We start from the raw sequence: 14,903 nt of genomic DNA on the forward strand, positions 1-14,903 counted from the left end.
ATTATATTTATAATTATATAAAAAAATTATAGAAATTGATTTATCCTAATTGGATAGAAGAAAGTTTATATATTATATTATTATATTTTATATTATTATTATATTTAATTTTTTTATATTTTATTATATTTATATTTTTTTATATTTTATTACATTTTATATTTTATTATATTTATAATTATATAAAAAAATTATGGAAATTGATTTATCCTAATTGTATAGAAGAAAGTTTATATATTATATTATTATATTTTATTATATTTAATTTTTTTATATTTTATTACATTTACAATTATATAAAAAAATTATGGAAATTTATCCTAATTGGATAGAAGAAAGTTTATATATTATATTATTATATTTTATATTTTATTATATTTATATTTTTTTATATTTTATTATATTATTATATTTTATATTTTATTATATTTATAATTATATAAAAAAATTATGGAAATTGATTTATCCTAATTGGATAGAAGAAAGTTTATATATTATATTATTATATTTTATTATATTTTATATTTTATTATATTATATTATATTATTATATTGTATATTTTATTATATTATATTATTATTATTATATTTACAATTATATAAAAAAATTATGGAAATTTATCCTAATCGGATAAAAGAAAGTTATCAGAGCTCACCTCTGCCGTCGCCGGCATCCTCCTCGGGGGTTTCATCGGGCGTGGACGCCCTGAAGGAGCTTGCGGCCGAGGCGCCGGTCGCCGTGTTCCTTCTGCGCGCGAGGAGGATACCCCTGAGCTTGGCAGCGTAGCCGAGATTCGCCGTGAGCGATTGGCAGTCGTAGTGGGCGAACGCCCGCCTTCTGTGCCTCTCCTCGACGTCGGCCGAAACGACGGGGCTGGCGCAGCTGCTCTCCTCCATGGCGCGCGGCGCGGCCTTAGCCCCCCACAATCTGTGCAGTTTCAATCGTAATTTCGGGCTGGAGTTGCCGGTCGGTCCGCACACCTCGTCCACGTCGACCGATTGGCCGTCCGGGACGCGTCTCAGGTACTCCATGCCGACCGAGTTCCGTTGATCGGGCGTCGACGAGGCAGGGGACGGCCTCAAGTCTTGAAGCATAGCGAACAGATTCTCCCCGATCATCACACCCGATTGTGCCACTACGTCGATGCTTCCTGAAAATTTCAATTTTAATTTCGTAGGCAAATGTATAATTTTATTTTCTTTCTGATTCAAATAACGTGAGGACGAGGCGAATTTACCGTGAGATCCATACTCCCTACGCAGGGGAGTCTCCGGGACTCGAGAGGCAGGGTCTGGACTGTGAGGAAGCTCCAAGCTCGAGTTGGACCTGTGAAGGGCCAATCCACGGCCCACGCGGCTGCTCGGCCCTCCGCTGCTACCTCCGCTGCTTCCACCGCCACCGCCGCCGCCTCCACCGCCTCCGCCGCCACTGTGTATCGATAGGCTTGCGATCATCTCTTCATTCTGGGGGCAAACGATCGATCGATCAACATCGAGAGGGGTGGAAACGTGAAGAGAATATTTTTGTTTTCACGGAAATTACGTGGCAGGGTTACGGAAAGAAGCTTGGAACAGACGTGGTCGGTCGATCACGCTATCAACGCCAAAGTAAAGTAGGACGTTTAATTAGAAGCGTCCACCGCCCTTCCCATTTACGCGTTCACGTTCCACGCGAGCATACGCCTACGCATCTAGACCGTGTCCCGTGGGTTTTGTACTCTTGAGCCATTTCTTTTCCGAGGAACGCTACATTTACGCTACACTAGGTCTCGTAGCGATTAATGGCAATCTAGATGTTAATCTAACGTGCGAGGAAATTGCGCGAAATTAAAATCGTTTTGCGAAAAAATATTTTTGTTCTCTCTTGTAGGTTTCAGTATAGGTATAAAAGTTTAGCGTTATACGTATGCGTAAGATTTCGAAGCGTGACTCGATCCAGCATCGTTGTTGCGAGAAGAGGATGCGTGGAAGGGAAGAAGCGTGGCAATCGGTGAATCGCGGCATTTACAGTCGTACCGTTGCCCGACTCTCCAAATGTGTTCGGTGAATGGGCGATTTTCCATTGTTAAAGAGAGAACCGGTACCTCGTAGCTCGTACGCGACCAACGATCGAAACTTGGATTAATCGATGACGCGCATGCGCGTCTCCTTCGCGTCCTCTCGCGGTTCTCGAACGCAACGAGCGGCATTTGTCGGCGAATTCGAACAACGCGAAGACGACAGAGGCGTTGGCGTCGGCCAACATTCCCCTTGTAATCGAGAACGAATCGGGAACGAGGCGAGAACAGGAGGGAAGGAAATATCGCGCATTTTCCACGGTGTCGAATGCGGGGAATAACGAATGTAATCCGTGCGCGCCACCAGAGTCTAACGGGATGACAAGAAACGAAGCGGTTCGAAGGCATTTGGCACGAATGATCACGGTCACGCGTTGCCCTGTGGCCCGCTGCATTCCGCGCATTTCGCGCGCGTCGGTTTATCGCTCGTCCTTTTCCGCCCTCGCTCGGCACTCTTCGGCGGCGCATGCAGCGCGCGTTTCGAAAAATCGAAACGAATCGCGACCGTGAAATATCTCTCGCTCGAAACAACGGGAGGATCTCGCGGGCAAGCGTGCACCTACGCTCTCCCCTTTTTTTTTCCAACCAGATTACACCGTGCGAAAGTTCTCAGAATTCTGCACGGTTCGTTCGGCCCGACGTCATGCTCCTCGTATTCATTTTCGGATTAGATCGAAAACGCGTGTATCGAGGTAACGCGCGTACTTTTAAGGATGACACGCGGCACGGCACGTTTTAGCGTCCTCGCGAACAATAACGGGATGGAAATACGTAGACAGAGGGGAAAAGGATGCCGTGAACCGTGCGGCGACTGCTGTCACCGGAAGTCATTCGTGACTGTACCGGAAGATGTACGCTGTTTTTTCTTTTCGTAATATTTATCATTATGTAAATTGGACGGATGGAATGAAAGTGTTTCCTCGAGATCGATACCACTGGCTCGTAATTCGATTCAAAGAACCGAGAGATCATGTTATCTCTTATAAACCGAGAAAGAAACGACTTCGGAGAACGCGCAACTTCGATTGATTATCGAATACAGGCATCTAAATATTTTCGACGAACGATTCGACGAAAGATCAAACCTCGTTCGGACTCGCTCGAGTATCGGATTCTCTGGGAGGGCGGTTGGGTTGAGGCGCGTCGTCAAAAACGAGACCGAAATCACAGACGCACAGGTGAACGTGTACGACGACTTTTACATACGAGGCGACGCTCGTTGCATTGTGGGAACGTTCGAGATGCGTGTAACCGCAGAAGCATCGTTCATCGGTCGTATTCGCTTGCACGTGATCGTATGAAAGTAAAACGTCAGAACCCGGTTCCTTGTATCGTTGCAGCGTAGTTTTTTCGAGATGAAAGACCAACGAGACTCTCCTCCATCTTTTTTCATTCAGCTCGAAAACGAGCAAAGATCGATTGGAATATAAATAAAAGAGCGAAACACAAGATATAGTTACCTGTTTTGTAGCGGAATCACGATGCGATACGATATATATATATACACTTAATCCGATAAATTACAATTTTTCGTCGAGTTTATCGTTCTCGCGATAAAATTGAAACGATATCGGACGGGAGCGATATAGGTGACACACGATACGATAAACAAACGTTTTCGTTAAAAAGATAAATCGCGAAAACGTTTCGAGAGATCGTCGAGCAAGTCGTAACGATCGAAAGGGAATATTATCCTTGGTTACGTCACGCGAGTTATAAATTTGAACGAGGCGGCGGATAAAAACGCGGATATGCGGCTGGAAACGGGTATACATAATACGCGTAGTAAATTCGAATAGGTGTTGCGCGAAACAGAAGAGCCGATCATCCGAACTAGTTATGCAAATGTTCTCGCATTCTTTGCTTTGCGGTCTACGACGGGCGTATCGCGAAGTAATGCCCCCGATCTTTCCTCCCCGTTTATACTTTTCCACGTTTCTCCTCTCCGTAAGAAGGTGAGCGAGCGTGCTCGCTCGTTACTCGTTGGAAATTTCCCCCCTCGATTTCTCCAAGGGTGAAGAAGAGGAAGAAGAAGAAGAGGCGGCGTTTTCGCGAGCGATATTGCGAGCAAATAAAAGTTAAACATCAAGTTGGTGATAATTTCTTCTTCTCTGGGAATCGAGGGAACAATCGCTTCTTCTCCCCTTCCCTCCCCTCCTCGTCTTTTTTCACAACAATTACCGCCGAGAAGAGAATTTTCCGCGAGGTGGAGAGGTGGAAAGGTGGGTTGTGGAAAGGAATCGCGCATTTTTCACGAATCCCTCGAGCGTGAATATACGCACAACCGTATAAAGCCGCTCCGGATAGAAAATATTATTTTCGCCCCTTTCTGGGATCGCAAACGAGGTTGTCGGCGAGAGATCGTAATAACATCGAGCACCATTTACCGTGGTAAAACACTGCTTTTTCTTCAACCGGCTTCCGCTCGTTGATTACGAGATGCAACTTGGCTACGCCAACCAACGGAGTAATTATTCCTTTCTTTCTTTCTTTCTTCCTTTCTTTTTTTCTTTTTTTCAATCGTGCGAATTCGTCGAACGAATTCATCGAAGGAGAGTTTTAGGCTCTCTCTCCCTCCAAACCCTTTTACCCTCACTCGCCGACTTTTCATTCCGATCATCCAACGATCTCTGAGAAAGAGAGAAGGAGAGAAAGAGAAGCCGAATAAAAATACGCAATACGATAATGATAGCACGAATTAAATTACATTTTCGCGCGGGAAGAAAAGGAAGAAGATTTCTTTCCACTTATTTCTCTCTACGTTCGTAACTAAAACGTGCCTCGAATTAGCCTATCGTCCTTCTCTTGATAGAAGCGATCGAGATTCCGATTCATTTCAAGATCGAATCAAACACAAAATCCATCGATTCTTCGCAAGGAATGGAAATTCTTCTTCTCATCCTGAACGGATGGGAAATGGAAACAGGCTGGAAAGAAATCAGGGAGACAAGGGCGTAAAACGAAAAGAGGAGGGGGAGGGGAGGAAAAGGGATTCGGGACAACGGCGACCGCCCCCCCTCTGTGTGTGTGTTTGGTGTGTGTGCGTGTGTGCGTGCGTGTATGCGTGTGTGTGTGTGGTCTCTCCCCCTCTCTCTGTGTGTTTGCTGCTGCTACTGTTGTGTGTGTGTGTGTGTGTGTGTGTGTGTGTGTGTGTGTGTGTGTGTGTGTGTGTGTGTGTGTGTGTGTGTGTGTGTGTGTGTGTGTGTGTGTGTGTGTGTGTGTGTGTGTGTGTGTGTGTGTGTGTGTGTGTGTGTGTGTGTGTGTGTGTGTGATATCTCCTCCCTCTCTCTGTGTGTTTGCTGCTGTGTGCTGTGTGTGTGTGTGTGTGGTCGCTCCTCTCTCTGTGTGTTTGCTGCTGTGTGCTGTGTGTGTGTGGTCTCTTCCCCTCTCTCTGTGTGTTTGCTGCTGTGTGTCTGCTGCTGTGTATGTGTGTGTGTGTGTGTTTCGGGAGTGAAAACGCAGCGTGGACGAGCGTTCTCCGACCGAGAATGGAGAAACGTTCGCGATATCGAGGAAAGAGGGAAGGAAGGGGTGGTAGTAGTGGTGTAATGGCGCGAAGGAGGTCCTCGGCCGATGGCGCGTCGCCTCCAGCCGAGCGATTACTTTTTTGCCGGTTAATCGAGAAACAGGGCTGCTCTCTCTTTCTCTCGGAAGGAGCGCTTCTCTTAAAGCTGCGCGGGAGAGGAGGGGGGGAGGGAGCCGCCACATGTGTGCCGTCCTAATCCATCCTCGCTCGGTGCGGAATTCGAGAATTCTTCTCCTCGTTGCTCGCCCTCGGTTCGTAATCGTTGCGTAGGGAAGCACATCGTTTGGAAGGGCGCGTATTACGCAAGGATGACGAATAATAGAAATTTTTGTTTCGGAAACAGAACAAACAGAGGATCGAATGAATATTCGGATACTTTTCTTCTTAACTCTGAATGATCGATCGAGAAGAGGTTATATATATATTATGTAAAATAAGGATGAAAAAAATGGAATTAATATATAGGAAGTAGAAATTAGAAGAAATCGTCGATTATACATCTTTGGAAATAAGAATTTAAATTTAGGTATTTTATTCCTCCTCTCTTTCACTTTCAAACTCTTCTCCAAAAACTTCCAATTTCCTTTGACGAGAAAATTTTTAATCCTCCTTTTCACAAGAAATAGCTCTCTACTCCAAATATAATACAAACACCAATTACAACAATTACTGATAACGAATTTAACCATCTCGTAACGAAGTATATCCGTCCGAGTCTGAAAAATTTTTCCCAGGAAGGGTGTGTAATGAAGAGAAAAAGAAGAAGAGGAAGAAGAAGAAGAAGAACGATGAGTTCTGGCGATGTGCTGTGGGGCAAGGCACGGGTGGTAAGCTTTCAGGAATGCGCTCTTTCAAATTGGGACAATCGAGAAGGAATGCGGGGAGCTGGGCCCGGGGAGGCGGCCGAGCAGTTTCTTTTCCACGGCTCGTGAGTCATCGTGGATGGCCAACAACACGGTCACGGGGAGGTATATGCCGAGCTATACATACCGAGCCCTTTCAAACCGATCCTTGCTGCCCTCCCTCCGTCCACGACCAAATACCAATACCCTTCCAAAACTTTCCAAGGAGCCAAAACCAATCCTCCCCTTACGTAACTCTCCCCGCGCTCCACATTTCACCCGTTGGATGACACTCACATCCCACGTATCCCTAGCCAATGGAATTGGAATTTCATTATCCGGAATCCAATTTTTCTTTCCCTTTTATCCGTTTATCGTGTTTCGCCATTAGTGGAAGAGTGTAATTTTGAATCGATCGAAAAAATGAAATCGAATTATATGGGTTTCTCTCGAACCTTCTCTTTTCAACTATTTTATTTTGTTTGTCAGTTTTTTGTCATTGATAAGAGATTAGCAGAAGAGAGTAAGTGAATCGATCGAAAAAATGGAATCTCATTATGGAATCGAATTATGTTTTTCTCGAACCCATTTCTACCATTTTATTTTTCGCCAATGGTAAATGAATCGATTGAAAAATCTCATTATAAATTCTCCACCATTTTATTTTTTTTTTTTCAATTTTTCGCCACTGGTAAATGAATCGATTGAAAAAATGGAATCTCATCATTTTATTTTTTTTTTCAATTTTTTGCGACTGGTAAATGAATCGATTGAAAAAATAGAATCTCATTATGGAATCGAATTACGTTTCTCTCGAACCCCTTTCCATCATTTTATTTTATTTTTTTTTCAATTTTTCGCCACTGGTAAGAAATTAGTAACACAGTAGAAGAGATTAAGTGAATCGATTGAAAAAATGGAATCTCATTATGGAATCGAATTATGTTTCTCTCGAACCCATTTCTACCATTTTATTTTTTTCAATTTTTCGCCATTGGTAAATGAATCGATTAAAAAAATGGAATCTAATAAAATGGAATCTCCACCATTTTATTTTTTTTATTTAATTTTTCGTCACTGGTAAATAAATCTATTAAAAAAATAGAATGTCCATTTATTTTTTTCAATTTTTCGCCATTGGTAAATGAATCAATTAAAAAAATGGAATCTAATTATGGAATCTCCATTTTATTTTTTTTATTTAATTTTCCGCCACTGATAAATGAATCGATTGAAAAAATGGAATCTAATTATGGAATCTCCACCATTTTATTTTTTTTTTAATTTTCTGCCACTGATAAATGAATCGATTGAAAAAATGGAATCTCATTATGGAATCTCCACCACTTTATTTTTTTTCGCTACTAATAAATGAATCGATTAAAAAAATGGAATGGAATTATTAATTTCTCTCGAACCCCTTTCCACCATTTTTTTTTTTCAAAATTTTTCGCCACTAATAAGAGATTAATAATATAACGAAGAAAGAATTGAATCGAATTGAAAAAAAAAATACATATATATATATCTATACCTGTCCGTTCCTCTTCCTATTTTCCTTGCCAGAGATACTCCTCCTCTTTCTCGGGGACGGAACGAGACGCGCTACACACTCTATGAGGCCGTCCACGATCTTGATCGGCATCGAGGGGGGTATCGGTCACCGATCGCGAACCGCTTCGCACGAACTCTGCCGCTCGACTGGGACGAGGCGAACAAGAGAATAACTACTGTTTAACAAACTACTGTTGTCGAAGGGAATCGAGCAGTTTCGTTTCGACCTGTCCCAACCTGCACAAACGTGTTTCGAACTTGAAGGAAGGAAGGGGGAATAATATATATATATATATATATATATATATATTCTAGGATCCTTCGCGTAATCCCCTTCCTTCCCCCCCTTCTTCCTTTTGTTCCATCTATCTTCGTCATAACCGCCGAACGAATTATCGAAAAAAAAAAAAATTCGTTCATTCGCTCGTTTGATCGAACATATATGTTCGTCGATATCGACGAGTATCGTGTTTTATTTTCCCTCTCAATCTTCCATTCGCGAGTCGAATACAACGTGTACATATATATATATGACAACAGTGGCATTCAACAGTTGATAAAAAACGTAGGATGAAAAGGCTAATTGTTGTTTCGTATCGCTTCGGTTTTCTTGTTTATTGGCACGACGATACAATGAAAGAAAGGCCGTGAATTCGTGAGCAATATACTACTACGCGATGGAGGAGGACGGATGATAAATCATTCCCTCCTTTTCGCTATCTCGAGCGACGTAGGAGGTTCACAAACGAGGCTCGATGTGGAACAACGCGAAGCGTTATGAGGGAATTCGAATCCTTGGAGATGGGGGAAAAAGAGAGAGAAAAGAAAGACAAGACGAGACGAGACAAGAACGTCGGTTTGAATAATTCCTCAGATCACGATCTTTCGATCGAACTTTCATCGGGCGCGCGTGTGTCTCGCTTTCTTCTTATTTCTTTTTTTTCTCTCTCTGTCTATCTCTTTCTCATAGCGTTTGTAGATACGACGATTAACGTACGGGTCACGTGTGTAAAGCCTACGTTACGCAAGGCTGACGTATCGGGTCAACGACTTCCTTTTTCTTCGTACTCGAATGAAATGAGGGAGAGAGGGAGGGAGAAGAGAGCGAGGGGAATGAAACAAGGCAAGTCGGGGCAATTAATCAGCTAAAAATAATGACGGAGTCAATGTTAAGAACGATACGATACGATACGACACGTTTATCGAGGTTGCGCTTTCGAGGCGATCGTTTCCTAGTTTCCTTCAATTGCGAGACGAGTCCCTATATTTTTCCTCGCGAACCTTTCTCGCGCGCCATTTCTTCGAAAAATCTCCTCCTCTCCCCCCCACCGAGTTGTCGCGGCTCGTAAAAGTTTCGTAAGAAGCCCGCATTCGATCGATAATAACAGTAAGCATTTTAGACGATATCGAATGGTCGTATGCGGGCACCTTCCGAGATTATTATTATTAATTTATCGACATTCGACAGGAAAATATTAGCTAAATATTCATTGTTACCTTTTTTTTTTCTCTGCGCATTACGTTAAATTCGTTTCGCGTATATATATATATATATATATATATATATATATATATATATATATACGGAATGCACGAGAGGAAAAGAGAAAGGAAATGGAGGGGGAAAAAAGGATAGAACGATAGAATAAAGAGCACGTTGTTCCAAGCACCAGTTGATTCCATCATATCGGCATTGAAACCGTTTCAAGATTCGATACATCGATACGTAAACTCCGAGCCGACAGGTCTGGACGAATATGGGCGGAATACATCGAAGGCGCGAGAATCGATAAATATCGCTCGCAACGATTTTGTAATCCGCCGAGTAAAGATCGCACCGAGCATTCCATTTAAACCAGGTAAACAGGCTCGGTGCTCAGCCAGTAATGCAGGTTGCGTGTATATGATTTCTAGAGCGCGCGTAGAATTACATTGGACGGGAGAAAGAGAGAGAGAGACAGAGAAAGAGAGAGAGAGGTAAGTCTAAACGCGGTCTAACCTAACCTAAGTGGGGAAGGTGGGACTCGGAATAGGAATAACGCGACGACACGAACGCGTTATCGAAAGACGTATTTTTCGAAGGAGGAGTTGCCCGAAACTCCTTCCTTAAGCCGTATCTTTTATTTGAATCTCGCTTATCTTCTTTCCTTTCTTTTTTTTCCCCCTTTTTTTTTTGGTCGAACGTCGTGACGACGTAATAACCCGCTTACAAGCTTGTTGTACCACCATATCGAGTTTTATACGTGTATCTCCTCTCTCTCCGTCGCGTGTCGATACAATTTTATTTTCGAAGAAATAACTGTAACAGTGTTTATCGGAAAAGGATCGATCGCGCGATTCGACCGTACTCTCTCGAGTGGAAGTTAGAGAGAGAGAGAAAGAGAGAGAAAGCATAGATGGGCGAAATTTAATAGTCGACGTTACGTTACTTCGATAAATTTATCGTTCGAAACGTAATAATAATCGCGAAAACAATTGAACGGTCGAGGCTTATATGGAAATAAGTTGCTCGAGTATTTTAATGAGAGATTGCTCGAAGCAAATTTTATTCGAAATTACTTTACTTTTTCAACAGATCGTCAATTCTGTACCCTGTGTAATAATCGTAACGTCGAATGATGGAGATTTATATGAAAATTTTTAATAAATAATTCCTTCTTCTAAACTAATTTTTATTCGAATTATAACGCGCAATTCTAAACCTATTTCGATAATTTATCGTCGAAAACAATAACAATAATCGGAAAAATACCAAACGATCGAATTGTTTATACGAAAATATTACTCGAGTGTTTCGATAAGTGATTATTCGAGGCAACTTTTATTTTTACTTTTCTACGAATGCTCTGAATTTCTGAATCTCTGATCTGAATAATTTATATTTCTAAAAATTTTTACACAATTCTCCCTAATTCTCTATTTCCCGTCATAATAATTTTCACACAAGATTGACAAAATAACAAAATCTATTCGAAAATTAATCAATAATACAGTTTTGTTACAGAATATATCCTTCTTGTATAACCATTTTTCTCTTTTCATTACTCAAAGCACGATCGACTCGAATCGAATGGAAGACTCGATGCTCGAATTCTCTCGACGCGAATTACCATACTTGTTAATCGTTGTTCCCGGCCGACATGCGGGAGAGAGCATATGGCGATCATAAGCCTCCCCTCCCCTCCCCTCCCCGATCCTACTCTTCTCTCCCACTGCACGAGGTTACGTGGCATATGTCGCTATACTCCCCCCACCCCACCCCACCCCTCCCCTATCTTCATTCTCTATTTCGATTTCTCAGCCTCGTCCTCTCTTTTGTTCTCTCAACGAAACACCTCTATCTCCAATTTCGTTCCAATCTTCCTCTTTTCCTCGTTCTTTTGTTACTTTATTCATTTCCCCTTATTTTTATTTTATCTCCTTACATCTCCTTTATATTCCGTCACGGGCGTCACAACAGGTCTACTAACTGCTTAATCCCGGCCGTCGATTTCCCAGCAAATCGAGAAGAAGAAAACCGAGACAATTCGTTCGAATAGTGTAGATTTGTTGTTGGTTAGTTTTTCCTAGCCCTGAACCACCGGGCTCCGCCGTGCCTCGCGGAGGGCGTTTATTTCGAGAAGAGAGAAGATTAAGAGACCGGTCCCGTACTACGACCCTGTTCTCCCCGGTCATCGCCGTCACTCGGTTATGCAGTTTTTAACGGTCGATCTATAAATACACTCTTTCTTTCTGGCTGATCGCTTTTGGCAATGCTCGAAAAGTAACGCTTCGAGTCGATATATATACGTATATATGTATCTGTATATGTATGTGTATACGAGAAGGATAAAGATATTAAATATTGGTATGAGAAGAAAAGTTTGTCTTTTTTTTTGCTGTTTCGAATCCCTCTTCGGATCTCCTGTTAAATATCGAAATACGAGGCGCGTTCGATCGTTGACCCTTCGAGAATGGAGAATCGAGAATCGTGAAGAGAACTTGGCAGCTTGCCGTCCACGCAACGAGTCTGCATGCGGTGAGTGTAACTTGGCTTGGAGAAATACAGGCGTCGGTACGGTCGTTACCCTCGTTTCCCTGGTGCGATAATTTTTTCTTTTTCTGTCTCTCTTTTTTCGACACCGATCGAGCGGATGATCGAGAGAGAGAGAGAGAAAGAGATAGAGAGAGAGAGAGAGAATTGTTTCCTTTTTTCGCCACGAGGCGAGGAAAATCGGGACGTTCCTTTTGCAAAGGAGGAACAAAGGCGAATTTCGAAGGAAACGCGCGTCTCGCGTGTCGGTATGCAAGCTGCAATTAACATCGTCTTGCGCGAACTGTTTCGAACGAGGTAACGAGTTGCGCCGATGAGTTGCCTAACCGGCGATGAAAGAACGATACTAGCGGGGAATGAATGAACAGGCTTGCAACCTGGATGGAAAAAAGGAGAACTGGCGGTGTGGCAGCAGAGCGGCGCTGCTTCCAATGATTCGTTCCTCGCTTTCCTCCTTCTCCCCTCCTCTTCCCTCGTCCGATAAGAAGGGGAATACGAGCGAATCAGGGATTTCGAAATGGTTTCGAAGATTTAATAATTTTTTTTTACGAGTTCGGAGATTGGTTGGCATTGTTTCGAATTTCGTTGTCAACAAAAGGAGATAGGAAACAAAAAAGGCAACGCTGTTCTAGATTCTTTTCCTACTTGAAACGTATACTAAATGAGTAATCTGGATTGTATTTTTTTTTCGAAATTAACGATTTCGATTCTTTTTTGAAATATCCCCAGAATGAGTATTTCTTTCAAAAGTTATGATATTTCAAATTGATTTATTTAATTTGTCACCAAATAGAAAACAATTTCTTAAAAAATTGTCAAAGGCTATTTTATTCTACGCTCTTTTCCCTTCGAAATATGCCCAGAACGAGTGTTCCACCGCGTTTCATTCGGAATTAACGGTATCTCGAGGATTTTACAATTTTGTCGAATTCCGGAGAGGGATGGAGAAACGGGATGGAAAAGAAAAGAAACGTTTAAGAGTCGTCTCCCGCCGAGGGACGAAAATAATCCTCTGGAAAGGGAAACACGATTATATACACGCCGTATTCCATCCGTTTGTCTCAACGTGGATAAAATTTTCGTCTCGAAACGAAACGAATCGTCGTCGCTCGCAACTAACCAGCTTCCTTTTTATTCTATGAAATCACGCGATTTAGATGATAGACAAGAACAAACTCAAGACTATCTCTCGTCTCGCGCGCCTCGTTCGATGACTTTCATTCGATGTTTGAAAGGACGACGAAGAAAAAAAAACTAAAGGATAAACTATCGCTTCGTCCTTCCTCCCCCCCCCCTCTCCGTTTCCGTCCCTCCGCTTTCCCTTTTCCCTTCCACCCTTCCTTCCTTCCTTCGTTCACGGGACAGGAATATTTGAATACAATGCCAGCACGGCGTGATCGCCACCGCTTGTTCGCGACGACATTGTTGCGAGAAGGGCACGTGGAAGGGGTTAAGGTTAACGATAAGGCCGAGAATTTTCTCTAGGCGCGGATTCGTTTCAATAATTCGAAAAAAATATTACTCTGATCATCCGAAATTTATGCATTATCGATCGAGAGTTACAATCAACATAACCTCTCCTCCCTTTAATGCCTTTAATTACCCGAACTAATGCGAACAGACGGCGGTTTCTCATCTAATTTATAATCATATTTATTATATTATTATATTTTATATATTATATTATTATTACATATTTACATATTATAACCATATCTATCTAAGCTCGAAACCTAGGTGGTTTTGTAAGTAAAGATTGGAAATTATCCTGTAAGAGAGAATAATATATAATCCTCAATTTTTACAGCAAATAGAAACAAAGAAGAGGAGGATACTTTTGGGAGAAGAGGCGACGAAGCGACGATATTTTCTCTTTGGAGAGAAGGACGAAGGATCTCTCTCTCTACGTGGCCCTTCTCGAGACAGAAGTCGTCCTTTGTTGGTGGGAAGAAGAAGAAGGGAGAATAAAACGCTGAGGGCACGCTACGGCCCTGAGCACCGGAAGTCCTCCTCTACGCCCCTCTCCTCCTTCACCCGTCCCTCCGCGCTTGCCTAACCTGCCTAACCCCCGCTTAATCGACGGTGTGTATCCTCCACTCCGTGATTTCTATTCAGAAATTCATGCTCGCTTATTATCTCGGCGTTTCGATATATATTTCCGCTATCGATCTATCTATCGATCCATCCATCTATCCGGCTTCCTCTGTGATGATGATGGTGCTCGTGATTCACTTTTTTCCTTTTTTAAACGACGTAAGAAAGGAGGGAGGGGAGAAAATGAAAATAAAAATAAATAGGAAGTCATGCTATATTTTCCCACGGATCAACGCTTCGACGTGGTGATGGTGTCAATAGACCGAAACCCCGCCGCCGTTCGCCCTCCCCTTCTTCCTCTTCTGGAGAAAAAAAAAAAGAGGAAGGAAGGGAGGGAAGCTGGAGAGGCACCGGAAGAGCATCACGATGGATAGATAATTCGATACTCGGTTTCTCGAGTTAATCCACGAAAGATGGGGGCAACCGATCATATACCGACACGCTATAGAATTTTCATTCTCTTCCGAGGCGGTCCCCTTTTTGTTTTCCTTTCAATATTATTTTTAAGAATTATCGAATTAAATTCTCGAAATTTTGTACAGATGGTTGGACGAAGAAAAATTAAATCGGTGGATTCGCCGATTTTCGATACGGGAGGAAAGTGGAAGGAAGAGGAACGCGGCGTGTCCGAGGATGCGTTACGCAAGGAACACCGACTTATTCATAGGCGTTCCGCTGGCAGGGCAACCGCTTCGTTATCGGCTTGCAGCGATCTTCTTGAGCACCGGTGGAACGACGAAACGTTCGACGTAACGATTCGTGTCCGGTGCTCGATCCAACAAAGATCGCGTAACATC

General features: G+C 42.5%; 1 protein-coding gene across 2 annotated transcripts in view; it reads right to left on the reverse strand.

Moving 5' to 3' along the window:
- The window catches only part of LOC408780 (signal-induced proliferation-associated 1-like protein 2), a 28,311-nt gene that overhangs the window by 7,039 nt on the left and 6,369 nt on the right, over window positions 1-14,903 (reverse strand). For both annotated transcript variants that reach the window (XM_016911833.2, XM_016911832.2), the window contains exons 3-4: window positions 1,239-1,464; window positions 657-1,151 (exon numbers count right to left, since the gene is read on the reverse strand). In XM_016911833.2, the coding sequence (XP_016767322.1) occupies window positions 657-1,151; window positions 1,239-1,464 (721 nt within the window). The remainder of the gene's footprint in view (window positions 1-656; window positions 1,152-1,238; window positions 1,465-14,903) is intronic.

This window comes from Apis mellifera, linkage group LG4 (genome assembly GCF_003254395.2).
Source record: "Apis mellifera strain DH4 linkage group LG4, Amel_HAv3.1, whole genome shotgun sequence".
Classification (NCBI taxonomy): domain Eukaryota; kingdom Metazoa; phylum Arthropoda; class Insecta; order Hymenoptera; family Apidae; genus Apis; species Apis mellifera.